Source organism: Larimichthys crocea, chromosome VI (assembly GCF_000972845.2).
Source record: "Larimichthys crocea isolate SSNF chromosome VI, L_crocea_2.0, whole genome shotgun sequence".
NCBI classification, from domain to species: Eukaryota; Metazoa; Chordata; class Actinopteri; family Sciaenidae; genus Larimichthys; species Larimichthys crocea.
The window spans coordinates 4911753-4935249 of record NC_040016.1 but is presented as its reverse complement, the minus strand read 5'-3'; the positions used below and the strand labels follow the sequence as shown (position 1 = coordinate 4935249).

The following is a 23497-nucleotide window of genomic DNA, read 5'->3' as shown; positions in this document are numbered from 1 at the left end:
AAGCGAATGTGTCACAGAACTGTAGTGGTACAAAAGCAAGGGGGGGAATGATGTAAAGGTGGATGTTCAGTTTTAAAAAGGGCCATTCAAAACATTTGTTGATCCTTAAATTACAAAAAAATTACAAGTGTAGTTCAAAAAAATAATAACTCCTCATATCAAATGTAAATTGAACTAAAATGTCACACCTAATCTGATGATTGTGCAAACCTTGTAGCGTAGTGGCCGTGGTCGCTATTGCAAATGTGGCCTTTAATCTAATAGACAATTTGCAGCATGAAACGTACATGCACGACATCACTTACATTGGATGAAGGCAGCTTATTGCTTTTTTAAAAATTTTTTATTGTTGTATACCCTGGCTGCCACAGTGGAAGGATCTCCTGAGTGTCTCTGTGCAGCATTTAATAAACCCATCTGGAATGAACAACCTCTGCAGTGAGTGCTGAAGCTCGGCACACATCGTAGCATGTTAGAAAATCTCTTCTACATAAAAGAAGCAGAAAGAAATACACAACTAGGAACTTGGGAAGCTCCTCCATTAGCACAGAATCTGGCACATTGCATTGAACATGAATATAATTTGGGGAAAAAAGGGTGAACTGATTTTTTTTTTCAGTCGCTGTTCAGAGGATTTGTCCCTATGGTAGCTGCTGTAATTACAGTAGGTGCTGCACCTCCACCTCAGTACTCCCCAGTGAGTCACGACTACTGTTTCTGCTTTAGGAGCCATTTCTTGATACAGAGAACAAATGCACTTAGCATTTACTCAAATAATGTGATGTAGCTCTATAGTATGTACAGTATTTTTTACTGTATTTCATATTGTATTGTTGACATTGGTAAAATTAGGTATTGAGTGCTTGAGTGGTCATACACACATACATGTGCATATACTGTACATGCACACACACCTGAAACATTTGGACAGGCTGCAGAAAGTGCCCCCAAGTGTTACTTTAGTCTTTCTTAAGAGGGGTCTAAAGTACTTTCTGTGTCCACTTTGTGCCTTCACATATCTAAGTACTCCTTTTGACCTTCTCACTGTCTCAGTGCCCAGGACTGAGCTCTTCACCTCTTAGACAATTTGAACCACTCTCTCACTTTCAGGCTTGCTCTCTGCCATTTTCCTTGAACTACAACCAAAGACAGTGGAGTGGACACAAACATATAAATCACTGTTGAGACACTTGAAAAACAGGTCCAAAAACCTTTTAAAGCTGTTTTTTTTGATGGCTTCACATAACATCCACTCTGAAGACCCCCTTTTTTTGTTTGGAAAATGATCAGGGTTTGCACACAAAGATATTATTTCAAAGGTATTTCACTGACTCAGGTTCCATAAGTTGTTTACAGGCCCATTCATGAAGGTTTCTTGTAAAGATATCCAAATCCAGCATTTCAGACTTGGTGGTTGAATGACTCTTTCCTTAGAATAAAGTACTAAATACTTCCATAAATACAGCATCAATGGCATCCATGCTGTATTTATAGAACTGTGACATTTATGGACCATTGACATTTTAGAGCTTAGAGAGGTCAGTGTGAAAGTGATGTGGCTGGTGTGATGCTGCATTTCAAAGCCTTCACTTCATTTTGAATCTTTTTCTCCAGGAAAAAGGCTTGACGACAGACTGTTTATGTGCCTTTGCCTGTCAAAATGCTCTCATCGGTCCTCTCAGAGGACATCTGAATTGACCAGTTTGACAACCAGTTGTAGCAAATTTCCCAGTTTGTCATCTTCTGTTCCTGTCTCCAAGAAGAAAGTCAGCATGCTGGGTCAGTTTGAAAGTTCTGTTTCAAGGCCCAGTTAAATTTTTTTCAGAGCCAGAGCAACCTGCTTTAAAACACACTGCAGGGACACTGACAAAGCAGTGTCTACATGTCGACACGCATCTAATAATGTGCCGCACAGATCCTCCAGCAGACACATAATAGACCTCTAACAGACCCAAGGGAGATTGTTAAAATAGTGTGGCAGGTTAGCTAAGACTAGCTGTGAAGCATTCCCATGAGAGGATCATCAAATAGACACCTAAGGGATTGATTGCAGCCTTTAGCTGCCTCCTAATAGTCACACGTTGGACAGATATGACTGCGAGGATGAGTCCCAGGTGGATGTGAAATACTTCTCAGTACCCGTTAGTGCTGGATGTCAATAGAAACCAGGGGATATGAGGTGAGGTGGGTTTGGTTGCTTGGTGAGCAGGTAGCGGTGCTCTTTGTTGGCTTAATGGGGTTGCAGGGGCGGGGTGGAGGTGGTGCAGAGGGTGATAAGCTGACACAGAACAAATGGTAAGAGACTGCTTGGCTGCAGCAGAGGTGCAGTCTCTTCTCTTCTCTCATCATAACAGTTTAGCTGCTATTTTTGCTCAATACATACAGCATGTGACAAAAGCAGAGGAGAGGAAAGGGAGGTAAAAAATATAGAGAGAAGCCCTATCATCAGTGTCCACTTCAACAACTCACACTCATCATCCTCCCCCCAACCTCTGTGGATCCACACGGTCTAACTAAGCACCTTCTGTCCTCCCTAGCCTACCAAGACTCTCTTGATCTCCCCAGGCCCTCTGCCATCCTTCACTGGTCTTAATGACAGACATTTATTTAATTCAAGCTAGTGGGAAATGAGATTAGTTTCGATACAGGAGGACAGAGAGTGGAACCGGAGAAAACGAGAGGGAGACAGAAAGTGAGGATGTGTGTATCGGAGCCTATCAGCATACCACCTGCCTAACACTGCAGCTTCAAACACAAGTTACTTTAGAACAAAACATTTAGTGCATCACAGTCCATCGCTTGTCATCCTGTCACTGACTCCATCATGGCTCGCTGCGGCACGCTCTAAAGCAGCCAGCAGGAAGACGATGACACAGATGATTTTAATGAAGATGATGATTGTAGTGATCATGATGACGATGATGACATGCTGTTGATGCCTTCATCTGGTAATGTGATCGCATCCAAAAACCAGGCTGATCTCTCCTTCATTATGTTTGCAGAAGGTCCGCCATTGGGAAATCGCTCTCTGCCAAACAGCAGCGTCAGACTCGACATGCAAGTGGAAGCATTGAGTCAGCAGTGTGTGCACGTGTGAGTGTGTGCGCGCGTCTGTCTGTGTGTGAGCTCTGCTTGACTCCGTGCGAGCTTGTGCATTCTATCGCCCTCCAGCAGTAACACAGTCCGCAGAGAGGAAACTGTGACAGGAGACCTCGGTTCAGACATATGCTCAATGTGCCACTCGACACACATACAGACACGGAGGCGTGCACGCGCACACATGCAATTGATTGTCCTTACATTTACCTTAATTGCCAGGCAATTGCACACACGCAAACACGCACACTCAGCTGAATGCAAATCTTATGAGATAAACCACACACACACTCTGCCTACAGAGACACAAGGCGGCTACGGAGGAGCACTTGGCTGCCTAAAGACCCCGAAGCACATGTCAACTCCTCCTTCCATCCCACATTGGGGCTCTGAATTTTAACTAAACATCTGGCTGTGTCAGCACCAGTTCATCACAGTAGGGACCCCCTCCCACCCACCTCCCTCTTTCTGCCTGTGTCTGTATCTGCATGTTAGGAGGCTGCATTCAAAGAAATCTGCATTGCACATTGCACATTGTGATTCATGGTGGTTCAGTGTTTATGAGTGAGCGTCGTGCATGCATGTTCATGTGGATTTAATCATCGGCTAAAACCGCTGGCTTCGACTGGACAAGCATAGGTGTCGAGCATATAAATACATACATACGTCTGTGCAAATGCCAAATGTCCTTACACATAAGATGTTTACATGCTGAAATGAAACCACCTACTGGGCTACAAAAATTAATTGGCTGGTACCTACAGTGCATTAACATTAAGGCTGAGTCACCCCATTAAATGCATTTAGCCTCCAGGGGAAGTGCTTTAATGTTAGCTGAGAGAAAGTACAAACAGCTCAGATGAAGCCGGATCCATTTTATATTTAGGGTCTTACAGCATACATTAATGTAAACGCTCTGCACAACAGGACTGATTTGACTTTTGAGGCTGCTAACAACGAAGGCTTAGACAATAATTGTACAGCAATCCAACACTGTGAAGAGAAATGAGAGGGCGCAAGTCAAGCCGTTGCAGCTGTGTATTCATGTGTCTAAGTGACACTGGTAGGAAATTTTCCCATTCCATTAGAGGGTATTTTTCATCAAAATGAGTCATGTTCAGTGTTTGTTATTACTTTAAGGTAAAGTAAAGTAAAAATTGATGCAACAAGTGATGAGCCTCCAGTCAAAAATAAAGTCTGATTTTCATTTCCACACCGCTTGCCTCTAAGTATAAGACTAAAACCCAAAAAACAGTATTGTGCCCCCACCCTCTGTTCTGTTTGTGGTTTCACGTGAATGAATAGACATAGCTATTTTCTCATCTTGGTAGTATTCCCACTGTTCATTTTATTGAGTTACTGTCTTTTGTTTCTCCAAGCACAAGAGCTGATGCAATTGACAATTCTTGAAAGTGAAACTGAAAAAAAAAACCCTGAATATTTTTTAAGTAACAAGACCAATGCTGACCATGTTACATAATCCTCATGTCTGGCTCATATTTTTCAAACCCTGCAGTCTAGAGTCAGCTAAGTAGTCAATGCCCATTTTTCCTTTTACAAGATTATTGACAGGATTGATACCTGTGCATGACACACGCTTCAGCTTTTTGTTTTGTACCCAGCAGGGGAAATTAGAGAATGATCTCCTGACAGGCTTTGTAATAGAAAACATTTAGATTTTAGCGTCTCTTCTGGAAACATAATTAACCTCTCAATCTGTTTGGAGCTTTTTTTCCCTCATAGACAATATGGCATGATTCCATTTAGAAACGTGAATTGTGTGTGAACATGTGATGTGTGAACGTGTGCTACGTGTTTTGTTCAAGTGTGAACAGAAAAACATCTCACCCAGTCCTGCTAAGATGTCACATCAAATCACAAAGTTTCTCTTAACTAACTTATTGTCATCCCCAGAGCAGCCTTGTAGTTTGGAGTGCAATACACGTAAGCAATGCTTATCTCCAAAGAAAAGAGGCCTTTAGTGATTACACTGTATTGGCAGTTGGGTGTGTGTAACAGCAGTCTCCCGAAGTGCCCCATTACCTCTGATTTAAAGTGTGTAAAGACCAACAAGCCAGGCAATACAGTCCCTCCTCTGACTATCCCAATAGCATTCTACTCACGGACAGGAGGGCTGCAGAGAGAGGTAAGGAAGCAAATTATGGGCAAGGAAATGAGTCTTATTCACAGGCACTGAATCAAATTTTCTACCATTAATAACATTTTGTAATTCATCCTTTTTTTCTGTATTTGGCCTCAATAAAGATCGATGTTTGGAGATGTGAATTAGAGAAGATGCACCGAAAAGCTTTTTATTTTGACTCTGTTTATTCATGCAACATTAGTCTAAGTACTTGCAGACCTCATGTGAACACTGAAGTGTGCATCAAAGCATGTCATCCATACTGAACTTAACTAATTAGGCATTTCTTTTGAACTGGAAACGTGTTTAACTGACTGATCAAAGTGAATAATTATGATCGAAAATCCACAAGAGTGCAGTCAAACTTGGTAAATGCACTTTTACTGTTACTAAACCTTCCCAGTCATTAGGACAGTCGAGATATAAAGTCACACATATTCTCCAATTTGCTCCTTGGTATCATTACTCATCTACAGCATAACACTGAGGTGTTGCTGGCGTGTCAAATATTGTGAATCTCACAAACGGTAGCGCTTCAGAACCATTCTGTTAATCTGTGATGCCGAGTTTGTTTGTGCATCTGCCGCTCCACTGACTCATGTTTTTTTTCTTTTTTCACAATCAACACTTTCATTTTAGATTCTAAGTTTGGTATTCAAAGCGTTTCCATCCCCCGTGGTGGAAAACTGTATAAATGTATTTAAATATACTACTGTCCACATGTGCAGTACGCACACATTACAACACTTTACTTCACAACAGCACTCTGGTCTCTCGAGTGAAACCATAGTAAATCCTGCTGTTGCCAATTTATCATCATGGCCTCTACTAATAAAAATAATACTTTCACTGGGAGGAAATTTCACTATTATTTTGCAGAAAGGGGGACAACATCACAGTTTTGCCTTCAGGCTGTGAGAATGGTCATACGATACTGCCTGAATCTACATAATAAAAAGAAAGTTTGTCTTTCAAAGGTTACATTTTCGTGTTATGATGTCATCTGACCGATATTTCTCTTTTCTTTATTTGCATATTTGGTGCGAGTTGAGGTAATCCAGAAGTAACGGAAGTTATGTTACTTTAATATTGTGATGCCTGGATTAGATTACTGATTATATTTTTTAATAGGTAATTATTCATTTCATCATATTCTTTGAAGGTAACTTTCCCCACCACGTCGACAATATATGAAGCAGCAGCTCCACTTCAATCAGCAACAACATCAAAATACTAATTACATGTTAAATCATCAATTATAGTACTAATAATAGCACATATAGCACTCTGAAAGAGACCATTTTACATAAGGAGTATTTTTATTTTACTTACCAATAATATATAACTTTTTTATTTTTTTTTAATTTTCAGTGACTGATATTTGTGGCCTCTTGGAATAAGCTGCTTAAGCTTGAAGGTTTACTGCACGTCAGGAGATGAGAACACGATTTAAACACACGTATCTGTTACTCTCATATAAAACCTCTTCGGGCAGTTGCCATGGTTTACGCGTCACATTCAGGGTTGAATATACGATTGCTCACTTCACAAGGGCCCTATTACCACAAAACGTTAATGCTCCATGTCATTGTGCTTCCATTCAGTCACTTTAGTACAATAATTAATCAAAATAAACATACAGCGCTTGACAATAAGGCTTTTATATTCGGCACTAATCAGACAACTCATTAGGCAGTAATGAGCCGACTCTGCCTGCTCTTGTCATGTTTGGGGGAAGTTTGGCGCATGGGGAGAAGTGTTTGAGTGTGTGTGTGTGTGTGTGAGCACACAGATACAAATAGGCACACACACACATACACCAGCCGGCACTCCTGTAGTCCCACTCCAATTATGGCAGCATCTCACCCGGGAAGAAGCCCACTTACCCAGCATTCACTTTATGAATAATTGATTGTTTGTGCCAGTGTTATATTTGTAAATACACGTTTGCTCTCTGATTAATAGTTTTCTAGACATACTCATTTGTTCAATTTGATTAGGCTCTTAAATGTATTATTTATTAGCTGAAAATGCTCTCCAGTTATTAGTCATCACAAGGGCAACAGGAAGATTTGGCATAAGGATGCATCTGCATGCAAACAGACGTGCTCACATCAGTCTGCACATACCCGTGGAAAGTGGCAATGTGTGTGTGACTGTGTGTGAGATTTAACATGTTCGAATGTTGTGAACATTTTAACTGCTTTCAAGACTGCTATTAAGACCCACAGCTTCTTTTTTTTTTATTCTTTGAGAATGTAATAAGTAATCAAGTAAAAAAAAAATCAGTATTGTAATTTTAAGTACACAAAGTGAAGTCGTTTTATTGCAGAAAAATCACACACTTATCATTTACATTATAACAGCGGATGTAATCTGGTGCTTTGTGAAAGCTTAAAAATGTGTCATTAATTAAAAGTCAAATTAGTAAGTGTGACCTTGGGTGAGTTTGCAATATGTGGGAGTATGCATCATCAATGGCTCTCTTTTCACAGCAGCAGCCAGTTTCATAAAGAACCAGGTCACATGTGATGGGTGACTATAAAAGAATACAAATAGTGCAAAGAGAGAAAAGAATATGGGATGTTTGGCAGAAAATTGTATTCATTACTCTGGGAGCAAGGGTAAGCCCACAAAATTCACTGTTACAGGTCACACACCTGTTTCACTGCAGCTCATTCTTTATTCTTTAAATATGAATATAAAATATTAAATATTAAATATGAAAACAATAAATAATAGTTGAATAAATAACTATATGCAAGCAATGGCCGGTTTTCTTCTTTCCACCTCCAGGGAGTGCCCAGGTGATCATATTAGAGATAATAAAAACTACATTTCAGGTTTTTGAAAATGTCTTCAGGTATGTGCAGTCGATTGCATTACATTCTGCAGTGAGGTACACTTGTAGTCCAGCACTAAATAAGCGCTCTATTTTTTGTTTTTCCTGTCAGCACTGCCAGTGTCCTTGTGTGTGTGATAAAATGGCACTTAAAAATCTCTTAAAAGATAAAGCTAAAAAACTAAACGCCACCAGAAAGAAGAAGAGGAACAGTTGACTGTAATGTACTGCAGTCGTGATCTGTCAGACCTGTGACATCACCAGTCATCAGTTAGAACACTAGATATTAATTATCTGTTTCCTGTCACCTCCTGTTTTTAAAAACTGAATGCTGTAAACTGTAACCGGAGTAACTCTTGTCCGTATTAAATATCAGCAGATCTTGTGTTTTTTAGCTGAGTGCTGTATTTCTGTCTTATGCAACCTAATGCTCCCTAAATTGTAGAAGATAATCTATCATAATGATGTATATCACAATCACAAGTTTGTCATAATGACTGCTGAAGATGCTGTAGCAGCAAAAAGAAGCTTGTCAAGCAGGTAAACAGGTCCATCTACAACATATGTGGGTCACAGAGTATACCACTGAGATTTTGCACACAATACATCTCTGTCAATGGACACCTTTCCTTGACTTGGCAGAAACACCATTCAGGCAACATTAATCTTTTCTTACTGTGATGCCGTCTGTATGAAAGGCACACATGCTTCACACCACTGTTTGAGTGTGTCATGAGATAACCTGCCTCTGTCTTTTGGTGTTGTCCTCACAGTTTGGTGCCCTAAGCATAGTGCTTATCATGTAACTTTAACCTGAAAAGAATACATGAAGTCATACATGCACATCTCCACAAGTCCCCTGTGGAGATGTGCAGGGCCACTAATGGAGAACATGCTGAACTCAAAAGAAAAGACGTTGTTCACATTGGCGGCAAATGTTTCCATAACACCAAACCAGACACTTTTGAGAATACCAATAATGTGAGCAGTGGACTGTGGCTGATCTGGCTGTTGCAGCATGTACAGTGCTATTGTTGTAAAACCTTGAAACCTGTTGCAAAGAGTTAGTGGACAAATGCCCAGTAACTCAATGGGTGTGGGTCTCACATACAAAACTGACAGACGTGTTGCATCATAAGTGTGTGTGTGTGTGTGTACGTGTATTTGCGACTGTGCTCTTGTGCCTGTGTAAATGCCAGTGTGTGTGTGTTGCCATGCTCCTCAGGAGTGTTAGCAGGCCAACTGAAGAGAGAAAGAAAAGCAGCACTGCTCTGCACCATATGCCAAATATGAGCCTGCCTGCCAATTTGTGGGGGATACTGGCAAGTGCTAGCAAGGCTGAATTCTTGACAGAGGGAGATGAATAATTGAACATGTGCGGTACGAAGTTCTGTTGGGATAGAGTGGGGAGCCTTTATACATGGAGAGGAGGAATGGAGACAGTTGGGCTGTCTATGAGCAAAACTCTCATTTAGATAGTGATGTGTTCGCCTTTTGTAAACAAGTCAAAAAGTTGCAGAGATTTAAAGATGAACTTGAATGGATTTATGGCGAGACATGAGCGCAGAGGGGGTGAAAAAAAAATAATTTACGCATTTGGATGATAACAACTCGAACCAAAGAGTCCATAAGCTTGCCACTGATACTACCAATCACACAGAAAATCGACAAAATAAATACACATCCTGAAATATCTTTGTAACTTATTCAACTTAGTGGAGACATCTATTTAAACAGGGTATGCATTTACATTTAAACTGCAGTCATTTAACAGAACTTCAATCGAGATCAGCCTCCAGTAAATGCAACAGCTTCCATTTATTCTCTTCCATCTGGCTGTAGTCCAACACAACCTCCTAACACTATTAATAATTTGGTAAATGATGACGATGAAATTAAACATAAGAAATATATATTTTAGTCCACATGTTTAAGCAGGTGTGTACAGTATACAGTATTTACTAAATAAAAAGTAGCATAACATAACTACATGTAAGGCATGTGAAAAGAGAAAAATTGGTTCAAACCCGTTGGCACAACCTTTCTGGGGCCTTTCTGTTTGGAGTTTGCATGTTCTCCCTGTGCCTGTGTGGGACCTCTCTGGGTGCTGTGGCTTCCTCCCACAGGTTCACAGGGTAATTGGGGACCAAATTGCCCATCAGTGAATGTGAATGTGAATCGTTTTTTTGTCTCTATGTGTCAGCCCTGTGATGAACAGACAACTTGTGCAGGATGTACCCATCGTCAGCTGGGATCAACTCCAGCCCCTGCAACCCTAATAAATATAAGGGGTTATGGAAAATGAATGAATGGATAGATGGATGAATTAATAAAACAAGACTAAGAGTAGTAGCCAGTATTGTAGCAGTTCTATGAATTTCTGTATACATTTCATAGCAATCTGATCAATAGTTTTAATATTTTATTTTTAAAAACAAGGGCAATTGTATTCTTCTCAGCAAATCTTGAACTTTTAGTAAAACGTTACTGATGTACAACATCATCATTTCACTCAAAACCTCTCCTCAGCATCTTAAATAGATTTTTTTTCATCACTGGGATTCAGACAAGTAGGATGTCCTTAAACCTAGTGTTTAGAAACCAAGTATATCTGATCATCTGATCAAAGGTGTTATTTTTCTGAGTTCCAACCAGCTTTAAGGCTTAGAAATGTAAGCAATAAATGCAAAAATGAGCCACGGAGATTGCTTCTGATCAAATCTCACTAAGCGATTCTGCTGAAGGACACAAGAAGGGCAGGTGACCAAGAGAGAGACGCCAAGAGCGTCCACAGCTGCCTTTCCTCTCTCTGTCACCCAGCTGTGGTGCCAAGGTCTGTATAAATACCGCCCACGACGGTGTACATAAGTGTGTGCGATGTGCATATGCAATATCCTGCAATTCTCCTGTGTTTCACTGAGTGAGCACAAGAGCAATATAGACATCACAACAAGTGTTTGAAGATAATGATGAATCCCACTGCTTGAGGCAATGACAAGATTTATAAGAGAGAAAACTAACTGTATTCTGGTTAAATGGTGCTGCCTGGATAATAGACGAAGACAAATGTGAGCGACTACACAGTTGTGACAGCAAATTTTCTCCAATAGTAGCCCTACATTCTGTATATGTCACTGTCCGGCTATTGCCTGTGACTTTCCATTAATCCTCAGAAATTGATCTGTTTTGTTCTCTTGTTTAACACTGACTTTAGTATTGCAATGCCACTTTTACTGAAGACTATTATGTTCTAATCATCTTCTCCCTCCTCTTCCCTTGCTCTTTTCTCCCTCTCTCTTTCTCTCTTGGTGACAGATACCACCCTGTCCAGCGAACGTGGTAAGTACCGCAGCCGCACACTCCCTTGATTTAGAGCCATCTGTGCGTGGACTCTGCCTGCAACAGAGGATTGGCTGTTTGTGTTGATGTGGAAGGAACCATTCTCAGATGTTAGTCTCAGTGGGGGAGCACAGAGCCACAAACATCATTTGCATCACCGGGAAGCTATTTTCCTCTGCATCGCATCGCATGTCACGGCAAATGTTGAAACGGGGAGAAAAACATCAAGCGAAGGCAATTATGAAAGCAGCATCCGCGGACCCATGTGGCCAATCAGAATTTGAATATAGCATATTTTCCCTGCACGCATTTTGCCTCAACCTACTTAGTCAATTTACCCCCTTTTGACTCCAATAGTATTCAATAAGGAGCCAATAAAGAGTATCCTTTTCCAGCTTTAGTGGAATGCATCTCAATGTACTTTAAATTCAGAGTAGATGGATTCCCCCACTGAGACAGCCTCTCTTTTCATTTTATTTTGAATTCGGCTCCCCTCTGTCATGCTGTTATTAATGGCTTCCTGTGCTTTGAGAAGCACTTCGTCAAACAGGTTGAAACAGAGAGTCCATCTGCGGGTGTTGTTTATATCTTTTGCATGTGTGAGCATGAAAGCACCTGTGTCAGACACTCTTCGTCTTCTACAACACAGCTTTGTGTGCTTATAGATGCACTGCACATGTCAGCACAGTGTTTCAGTATGGCACTGAGACAAAAAGGCACCTCGCTGAACTTGCTCTGCTCTCCATGAAGGTTGGTGCTCTGGGGCGAAATTGTTGAGCTAAATTGGTGTGGTGGCACCACACGGTGTAGACAAAACACTGCATGCTGTGTGTGTGTGGTGAGAGTGGTGAGAGGGAAGAAAAGGGTAAAGTTGTGGTACAGATCAGGCACTTGAGGTCTACTTTCGTGTGCCTGGTTAACCCTCATTTGTTGGTGGAGGAGACAGCAATGTGTGACTCAGAGAGACCTGTGTGATCAATTTTTCATTGCCAAGCAAGCAACAGTGTGACAGTTTGTTTTTCAATCCAGTTAGGCCCGAACAAAGAGCAGAGGATATGAAGTCACAATAGGCAAAGATTTGTATTCATCATGAGTGTTATCCTTGATTTTGACCCCGTCTCTGCCTTTCTTAACCGCCCTGCCGCTCTTACATTAAAACACACGCATGAGTTCTCTCCTCGCCCACACCTCCTTCCCTTTTCTGTACTGCTGAGTTGTCACATAATGTGAATGATGTTCCACAATGAAAGGCACAAAAAGAAGAGTGGAGCAGTGAATGGATTAAAAAGCAGATGAGAGAGTGAGAGACAGCAATCTAAGGGCAAGGTCTGTGCACCCTTGGTCCCTTTATGTTAGCAGGCAGCCGTGCAGTATGCCGCTTATCACTCACTCGAGCATGCATCATTCATTTCCACATTTGCATGTGTGTTTTTGTAAAATAATATACATACAGTATATACCTGCAGTGCAGGACATTCTTGAGCTTCCTGCCTGTGTCTTCCGGTGCTTAACAAGCTCCTCTCTGCCCCCTCTGCAGTGATGGGGTGTGTTTGGAGTCGTCTGATAGTCGTCCTCAATGTGAAGTGGCTGCAGCGCATCCTCTTCTAGCTTAATTGGCTGTACCTGAGGCAGGAGGGCAAGGTGTAATTGCGATAAGAGAAAATGCTGTGCTCGGCTGGTTTTAGGGCCCTTATCTATAGTCTCCCGATTGATTATGGTTTTTCTGCCAGCCGTGCAAATTGTTCAACCCCATCAACTGCACTGGAAACCACCTTAACTCTGTCTTGGCCGAAGCGCCATGCACATCTGCAAACTATAAACCAGACGTGTGTACTGCTGATTAGGCTCATACTTTCTTTCTTTTTTGCTAAAGGCAGCACAGATTATATTTAAGACAGTACGCTTTAGCATCTGGTGTCTTTTTTATGGTGAAATTAACAAAGCTGTACTTTATCTTTCTGCAGTTATTTTCTTCTCAGATATCAATATTTCATTAAATGCCAAAGTACATTAACGTAATAGTTTGACATTATGTCTGTTCACTTTCATGCAGAGAGTTAGATAGGAAGATAAAACACCACTTCACTAAAGTTAGTGAGTATTCAGACCCCTCTGGAAATTCTTTTTCAAAAAAGTGACTAGCGACTTTTTCTGGAGACTTTTGGAGACTCTCACGACATTATTCCCCTTTCCTACATAGCAAATTATGTGAATTAGGCGATGACATCATTTAGCGACTCATCTGACTCTCAGAAAGAAAGCCGTAAATCTATTTCTGTTAACTGTACCACTTCCCTAGTATACCACTATAGATTATATTTTCACATGTAAAGTTAACGCCTCTGCACCAGATGGACCTACTGTACGATCTCCGTCACACTGTGTCCCACCCCCCATCCCCTCTTTCACTGGTTTTGAGAAGTGGTTGAGGCTGAAAGAGCAGCTAATGGGCTGTGAAATGCCTCCAAAGCTAAAGCAACAACAGAAACTAATGTCTCAAAGCCCTTCTGAAAGAACACAAGAAGAACCCTGACAGTGCAAAGAGTAGAAAAGGGGAGGGAAAACAACCCTGGTTTCCTCTGATGTGTCAGAGAGGCCATTTCTGTCAGCCTAATTGTAGTGAAGCTTTCCTGGTGAAATAATGTAATTGCCTGCTGGAATGGATTGGACTCCACTGTTGGCTGCACTCTGTAGGGTTTCCTTACCCTATGTAATGCAAGATCCTGAATGCAGCTCAACAGTGTTCTAACATTTGTTATTTCCGTCGTTCTGGCTGCAGAGCACAGTGCTTACTACGGCAAATTCAAGGCTCTGAGATATTGACAGGGTGAAATATATTTTAGCTGCCAATTTGAGTCAGACAAGTTGATTCACTTGTAGGAACCTGAGACCCTAAACAGAGGAATGTGGTATCTCAACCTGCCTTATTAGTGCTAATTTGAACATGTGTTAATTTGTAAACCAGTGTGCTTATATGTACTTTAGAACACAAAAGAGATTATGTTGTTATATATAAAAAATACCTATGTGGAGATGTTAGCATTTAATGTCTTTGCCAAGGAGAAGCTGGGTGGAATGCAATTTGTGATCATTCGCAAGCATTTTTCTCTAAAACGTGGTGAAGCGTGCGACCCCTTCTGCTTCTCTTCCCCCTCAGTACCAATTAAAGCTGTTTTTCTGCAGCTGATCTTGAGCTGATGAAGACAGCCACTAAGAGCTCTTGAAGTAAAGTCGCACAGGACGTGTATGGCAGATGGTTTGTGCAAGAGTATGAGCAAAGAGAGAAAGCAGCAAAGAAGGAAACAAACAAGCATAAAAATGGCAGCCTGTCTCCAGTGAGGAGCTCCTTTTTCTTACCCAATTTAAGACTCACATTTCCAAATTTTCAAACTTTTCCTCAGAAATGCTGTCAAACCTGCGGGAGAGCAGGGGAAACATAAGATCTTGTGGATCTTGTTCTGTGGTGAATCTTTTTCACACTTCGTCTTCCAAAAACTATTGAGACAACTCAAGTCTCGGCTTACAATAAAAAAAAGGTGGGAGCTGCTTGATCTCATGGCTTTGACCAACTCTCTGAGTTGAATGGAGGAAAGCTTTGCTCCGACCTTTTACTACAAAGGCTGAGACGGCGCAGAGTCAAGGCGCAGAGGACAGTGCCTAATGGCTACAAGCCCAACTTTCCCCAGTGGATTATATGTTCCAAAAAAAGATAAGGCTTGATATGCATTTATCTAGAGGAAAAGTCTCTTTTGTGATTTAGATGAGAAAAAACTTGCTGGAACCAGTGAGCTCTAAGGCTTTGTACTGAGGTTCAGAGCATACAAATGGGGGAATAGAGATCTTTTGCTTTTCTTCATTGGGCACTTGTGTTTTTATATCACTTGTGGTCACCTTCCTTTCACTGTGCCCATTTCAGTTTTCCATCAATATATAAAGCATCACAAAAAATCATCTTTGTTGTCAAGCTGTTAGGGGAATTTCTGTCTCTCCAAAGGCCACTGTTTACATCACCATACTGAGCCTTTATTATTCCAGCCATGGTGTATACTTGACCAATTAGTTCACACTTCATTTTAACACCCGTGCTGGGACTAATGAAGCCACATTTCCTGGGGTTAATTATACCAACATTATGGGATATTATGAGAAACAGGAAATGGCAAAACACGCTTTAGTATCTCTCCCCTCCATCATCACCTCCCACTGTGGGAGCTCCAGCCCTCCCTCAGTCCCTTTATATATCGCTCTCCTCTCTGCTCCACCTGGTACTTTCAGGCACATCCTCCTCTTCTCTCAGCTAGAGCGCTGGATTGCACAGAAGCATTAGAGGGCCTGTGAGACAACACCGGTCTGGGCAAATCCCTGCACAAATTAGAGTGTAGAGACCATTATTAAAGCCAATTGCCACTGCCTACTACCAACAGTTAAATTACAATGTCTCTTGAAGAGAAAGGCAAGCGGTTTTTATTACCCCTGTTTTCCCTTCCTGGCAGAGCCACGCGCTGAAGCGGGTGCAATGTTGGAACTTGTCATTCTTCAGGAGTTGAATTATAATGTACTATGGAGCTGACATTCACACGACGCCCGGCCCTCAAAGAAGCCTGGGCATGATTGGCACCCGGGTTTGCACAAAGAGCATTAAGTTTCTTCTTTTCCAAAAAAAGCCTGATGTTTTTCCACATATTTCACCTCAGATGCTCAGCCTTTCAAAACCACACGAAATACTCAAGTTCGCTTTCATGTGTACGATTTCTGCGGCTGACTTTTAACTCTTGCATTTGTGCTTTTCTCTGTCAAATGGTATTTCAGCACAAACGATTTGCCTGTCAATCACAAATACCTCTTAGTGTTTCTTACACTCACAGATTACATTGCTACTGTGAGAATATGCTGAATTCTGTGTGTGGGCAAATGAGCGCGCATGCTGCATTTGTGTTTATGGGTATGTGTGTATGTGTGCATGCCAGACGTTTTATGTAAGTACTAATCTGTCACTTCTATAAGATTACTGCCGGAGCTGACTTCTCGCGGCGCATGTCAACATCCTAGCTGACAAAACCTGCTGAGTTCCTGTTTCCTTGACGTTTATTCTAACTGCACTTCCCTCTAGGTTACCAAATTACTTTCTTCGACACTAACTTGACACATTAATATCATTTAAACTCTATCTGACTCACTTCTTCACTGCTGCAGTTTTCCCATTTAGAGGTAAATTTGCTATGTAGAGCACTTCCAGCCTCAGTGGGCCTTTTTCCATTAACGACATAACACTGTTGTGTAATTATTGCTCATCTGCACTTGAAAGCAGAAACACCACTGAAAGCAGAAGAAGAATTCACTGATATCAGAATGATATCATTGTGTCAGAGTCCTTTGTGCAGATGGACATGTTTATGAGAACAATTCATTTGAATGGTTAAAAAACTAACATGACTGTCTGACGGTCAGTTGTGACGATAATGACGATGGTATTGCAGTCAAGTGGTTATCATCACAGCCCTACATGTTATTACTATTGTTATACCAAACAATGGCTTAGATACTGAAATAGATCCACGTCTACAATGTAATGCAATGCAAAGTATTACCACTCATACTTTTGGAGAGAGAGAAAGTGAGTTGTGTTAAGTATCCTCCCTGGAAAAGAAATATCTATGTTGTGTGAAGTACTATATAAAGAGGCATATCTTTCTCACCTATGACAAACTCTAATTTTCTCTTCTCCTCAGTCACGCAACTGTCAGAATCATTTTAGTGTTACAGTGTTCTTCCTCACCATCCAAAACAGCACATTCACCATTCACCAAGCCAGCAGGGCAGCATGGCCGTTGACATTTCATGAATAGAAGAATTAACGATCTGTCACGATGCATCCTCAAACATTCATGTGGATGATTTTTATAAATGGCACTAGATGTGACTATCTGTTGAGGTGTTCACACAGTAGATGCGTCACATAGTGTGTGCAATTTCGTATGATAAATACTTGAGCTGTTTTTTTATTTTTTTATTTTATTATTTCCACTTGCTGCTTTCTGCTTCATCTACATCAACTTCTGTGAGTGCTTGCCTGAATTTTCCACAATAGTTCTGACAATCTCCAGCAATCTCTGGCTTTTTCCATTCAGCTGTGGTTTGTATGTGAGCAGAGTCATTTCAGCTTCAATATTTAATGTTGTCATTCAGGTCCTATACAAACATGCTAAATGTGCGGCTCTATGGTTGGCAGTGTGTATTGTTTGGTCTGTCATTTCAGACCAAAATATCTCAACAAATATTGGATATATGAAATTCATAGTCCCCAGAGGATGATTTCCAACGACTTTTGTGGTCTCTCGACTTTTCCTCTGGCTCCATGATGAGGCTGACTCACTGTTCTTGCCAACTAATGGATGGAATGCCTTTTGACATACACATCCTACGCATGATGCGACCTCTGTGATCCCCTGACTGTTTTCCTAGTGCCATCATTGAGTCAAATCTTGTAAATATTTGCTATAAAGCTGCTATGACAAAATTAATAACATTCCCATCAGCCTTAGCTGTAACTGACTAGTACCAATTAGCAAATGTTAGTGTGTTAGAACACTGTGGACATTATATCTGCTAAACATCAACTAGCATTGTTATTGTAAGCATGTAAGCATGTTGACTCAAAGCAGCACAGTTTTCACAGAGCTGACAGCATGGTGCAGGACACACTGGATCCTATTTATTTTATATGGCGAACAGGAGATCCATCCACATGATGCATTTGACATCTCAAGTTGACTGACTGTTTGACATATCAGAATTTGCATAAACACGACTCACCCGTAACTTTATCCAGTACAACGCAGCAGGCTCAGATCAAACTGTCAAACTAGGCAGTCCTGATCAAATATGAATCAGGATTCTGTTACTGCATGGACTGTATTTCATCTAAAATATTTTCGGAAAGATATTTATAGTGTACTGCTTTACTGTAATATGAGAAATGCCACATTAAAAATCTGAACTGAAACCAATCAACACCCAACTTGCATCAGGCATCAGACAGATCGTTCAGTCTTCCGGTGCATCCATATGTGTCCTCAGTGGATTTTATGTAACTGTGTGTGCAATATTAGGCTTGTTTTCTACGTATCGAAGCATTAAAGTGAACTTTTCTTATTTTACCTTTTTTATTAAGGAAAACTAATTTGCTTTTTTTGATTTCCCTTGAGCTCTGTAAGACAACACTGCCCATATTGTTGATTTACCACCCTCGAACTATACATTAGTGCATACAATGTCGTTGTGGCTGAAGCTCAGGAGGTAGAGTGAGTCATCCACTAATCAGATCCCTGGCTCCTCCAGTCCGTATGCCGAAGTGTCCTCGGGCAAGATGCTGAACCCCAAAATGCTCCCAAAGCCTGTAACACTGGTGTGTGAATGTGTGTGAATGATTATCTTCCAAACTCATGATCAGTTGGCAGCAAATGCCAGCAGTATATGAATGGGTGAATGATATATGTAGTGTAAAAGCAGCTTGAGTGGTCAGACTAGACTAGACTAGAAAGGTGCTACATAATCCATTTACCTTTTACATTGTACATTATGTAATTAGTTTTTTTTATTTTTTATCTAACAACATAGCATTAAGTGAGATGTGCCGAAACAGCAAAAAAATCTTTGGAAAAAAATTAAAAAGGTCATAAAGTTTTCACCAATAATCTCTTGTAGATGTTGAAATTTTATGAAATATGTATATATTTTTCTTGTAAAGCAGCCAATATTTGTGACCCACTCAAAAAGGCCCCTTTGTTGTCCTCACCTCATTCCTCGTGATCGTTTTCATGCCCTATCATATGAATGCTCCAATTCATTTTGAATTGATTGAACTATTCTGTGCCGCTGATATTTTTCACTTTAGGGCCTGAGGAAAGACAGCATATTGCTGGCTCAACCTTTCCAAGCAGCACCTGTACAAACTGTTTTTCTTCACCCAGTCTTACAGCTCCATCACTCTCGCTCTCACCTACTCTGTAGATTAGCACTGCACTGTGCTAGCGAAAAAACGAGGTCAGCTAGAATCAAACATTAATCAGCTGCTGTTTTATAAGACAGAGGGAGCACCTGCACTCCCTGGGTCCCCCTCCTTTTTGCCCTTAGCCTACCCTACCACCGAATGTTAATGTGACTGCCATTACTCATTTATGAGCTGCCCGCTGCTTGCTGCCCAGAGCCTGGTGTCCGGGCTTAAGCTGGCATGGTGGGCACACCGCAGGTGAACGGCTGTGCCAGGGCATTCAGCTATGGCAAGGCCAGGTCTGTTTTTAAAAGAACAGGGTTGGTGGGCCGTACTGTTGAACTGTCTGGATGTTCTAATAACTTATTGAAGAGGTCGGCAGTTGTAAAATTTGTTTTTCATATTTACAGTGGGTGATATATGGACAAAAAAAACAAAAAAACACTGTCATCAAAACTGAGTGGATCACTCATTCACATATGACCAAATGTAAGCTTTCCAGTTTTTATTCAGTAATGGGCAATAAGATCTGATGTATTCACATTTGGACTGTTGTAATTGGACATAAATCTTGCTAAATTGCCTCATGGTGAGACTAAGTACCTCGATATGTGCAGACAGGCAGCTTTGAAGAGTTAGAGCTGAGTGGTTGTTCTTGGTATCCAGGACACAGAGCACAGCAGGAGTCATTCTTATTCTTAGTAGTGACATCAATAAAGGAGCAAGGTGAGACACACAGACTCCCTCTCCTGACAGTGTGTGAAGAGTTGCCATCGGTGTCAGGCTGCGTAGGAGAAATTAATGAAGGAAGGTATAAAGGGGCTGTGTACACATGTGACTGGACCTGCCGCATGTGTGCGAAGAGAGTCAAGATAAAGAGTGAAGAATACAATAAAAGGCAGGAAGGTGAAGACTGACTGCATCCGTGTCGCATGTTTTTTCTCTCTCTGTGCTCCTTGGAGCTCACGCGCTGCAGCAACACTAAAGGTGTCACTTAGTGTGAAGAGGCTGATGATCCAGGATCTCACAGATTGTCACGCGATTCCATTTCCATAATGGCTTTGCTCTTTGCCTTACCTTTCACCCCGTAGCGCTACTTCTTCAATAGAACTAAGTGAATACAGTCCAGTGACGCCTTCACTGTTTCCATGCATGTTTAATGTCTGTACTAGAATTACCACAGATGGCACTCTCCAGCACGTCAGTGTTTTTTTTTTTTGGTGTTTCTGTTACTGTGTTCACTGCTTCATAACAAATTGGTTCCCCCTCAAACATAACGGGGAGCTTTGAACAGTGTTTTTACACACTGAATATTTTAAATATTATTAACCTACAGTGGGGTAACCGTCACTGTTGCACATGAGGAAAGAGCACACAAACAGAGTTTCATGTTTATTTTAAGAAAACTCGCCCAAGGAGGATGTCTGCTTCTTCATCTCTCACTTGCCTATGGAGCCTCATATATTTATGCCCTTGGGGGGGAATTCACAGCATGTAGCTGAAACAGGAAGTGTGTAGCCTGTGGCTAAAAGGTAGATACTTCTCATGGAGTGTTACACAGCACACATACACACATTTATACTTCTCTCCTATGGGAGTGCTAATCCCCAAGAGATGAAAGGAGACTCCCACTGCTCTCTGATCCCTGTGTCCTGCTGCGGCGGTTCATTTGGTGCCTGGCGGAGAGAGACAGGTTCGGTTGATGCTCCCACACATGGTGTCCTTGACCGAAGCACAGACGTGACTTAGGCCAAGCCCCACGCTGATCCAGAAAGTTCCCTATTAGAAATCGATGTCTGTTTGACGCCCATTTCATTCAAGCCCTCTTTGTGGTGTGTCTGCATCACCATGGAGAAAAGGGGTAGAGAGAGAGAGAGAGAGAGAGAGAGCGTGCGTATGTATGCATACTGAAGACCTCCACATCTCCCTAAATCATGGTGTTTCCTCATGGGGAGCCATGCGTTAATGCTAGATTAACTATCTCCTCTTCATTATAGGAAAGAGAGTCCTCTGCTCAACCTTGATTCTTTGACGTACTGCAAAGGTTCACTTTGAGTCCATTGACCATGTCTACCTTTGTGCTTGTGTGTCCCTGTGAAGGGATATGTGTGTGTGTGTGTGTGTGTATGTGTGCCTGTAGTGTATCCTGTATCCTCATAAAGGTTGAAATGTACAAGATTATACTGGTATATATAATACCAGTATAATGGTTGGACATGTACCTGTGTATGTGTACATTTGGTCTACATGCACAGAATGCTTGAATAAATGCACAACAGCACACTTAAATGAGGAGGAAGAAATGGGGAATCATTTCCGGGATGCTGCTTCAACCTCCATGAGGATAAACTCAGTAATAACCTCCACCCTTATGCATCCTCAGCCATACCGAGAGCTGCTGAATGATGTAGGTCTTTGTTGTAGTTCTTCTCAATGTCATGAATTTTAAAGAACAGATAATAAACCCCAAGGGGCCTTATTCAGCACAACAGCACTTAATAAGGAAATTGCCAACCTATATCCCCTTCATTTAATCACAAATACAGTCCAGATGGCTATCTTCAGTCCTGATTACATCCTTAATTCTCTGCTTGACTGCGGGCCTAAATGGGAACCTTCCTTGAGAGAAAGAAAATAAAAGAATCAGCAGTAAGGGATTGCTCAAGGTGTCCCTGCAAAGGTCTCTGTTCTTTCCTGCAGCTGAATCCCATACTAAAGCCCACCTGGTTTTATAAAGCCAGAGGTGCATAAAATCTTTTTTACAGTACGTGAGCACTTTAAGAGAGAAGTTTTGTGCAGAGAGTGAAAGGACTTTCACTGTTAAGAAATTAACCTTAAATCATCAAATATTTGTATGGACTCTTGCACCCTGACATTAATGTCTGAAACCAAGTGTGGCACACCGCATTAAATGTGAAATAAATGCTAGTTACAGTTAAAAAAAACAAGACCAGACTCCGATGCCTCTGGTTTCCAGACACTGGGTCAAGTTTTGCCAGTTTGACCCAGTGTCGTATCAATTTCCTGTTATGTGCTCTCCATGTTCTTGCCTTTCTTTAAATTTTTCAACATTTTGGGGAATATTCTTATCTGTTTTCTTGACAAGAAATAAGAAAATTGAAATCACTCAGTAAATATATAGCCTGCTGGAGCCTGCAGCTGGTTATACAAAACGAAGGGGAACAGCTTGTCTGGCTCTGTCCAGCATAACCTCTGAAAAAGGGCAAACTATAGTTTCCCTTCAGCTTTAGTATGATTTGGACGTACGAGATATAATGTGTTAACTATAATGTAAAGTCTTAATGCTAGGGTTAGGCTTAGGCTAAGCTAACAGGTTCCAGCTACATATTTAGTGTACAGACATGACAGTAATAATGATTTTCTCACCAAATTCTCAGCGTTTGCCAAAATGTTGATCTGTTGCTTCAAAGCAAACACATTCAAAGTCTCACAGTAAACTGAAAGACAGATGTGGCAACAGACAAAAAAAGTTGTTGTAGTTGTTGGGAAATTTTGTTGAGTATCTCATCTGGAGTCTGTTATGTCCATTATCACGATCACACTTAATTGAACAATGTTTTAGTATTTGAAAAGCGGTCCCCTTCGCACCTCAAAATGAGTCTAGTAAATCTGCTGTTAGAGCCTAACAGCTAGTTACTAACTTGAAAGCTTGCAGCCTAGTTTAAAACTTGTATCCCATTTTGCCGAGTAGGTTAGCTCCACTCAGGCACCTCCAGTTTCACCTTTACAGACTACATTGCGCCGTACTTTAACCTAGTGCTAAAACAGGTGGCACATGGTCTCCCTGCAAGAGGACACCTTTGTGAGCTCATAAATAACAATGGTGAATGTTAGGGCTGTGTAGAACACATGAGGGTCACCTCCGTACAAGTAGGGCAGTGTTGTCCATGGAGGATTGGTGCGCATCCTCCCTCAGTCCATCGAGAAGTGGCTACCATCAGCAGGTTTAGAGCAGGAGGCGCCTGGTTAATATTTAGGACGAAGCACATTGAACATTAGTTTTCCCCCAGGCTCTCCTTTCCACCCTCTCTCTGGTGCCAGCTATGCGACAGGTGTCTTTTCGGCC

General features: G+C 41.3%; 1 protein-coding gene across 2 annotated transcripts in view; it reads left to right on the top strand.

The window, feature by feature from the left end:
* cdh4 (cadherin 4, type 1, R-cadherin (retinal)) overlaps window positions 1-23497 on the top strand; it is a 179808-nt gene that overhangs the window by 62256 nt on the left and 94055 nt on the right. For both annotated transcript variants that reach the window (XM_019268399.2, XM_010755587.3), the window contains exon 3: window positions 11397-11420. In XM_019268399.2, coding sequence (XP_019123944.1) covers window positions 11397-11420 — 24 coding nt within the window. The remainder of the gene's footprint in view (window positions 1-11396; window positions 11421-23497) is intronic.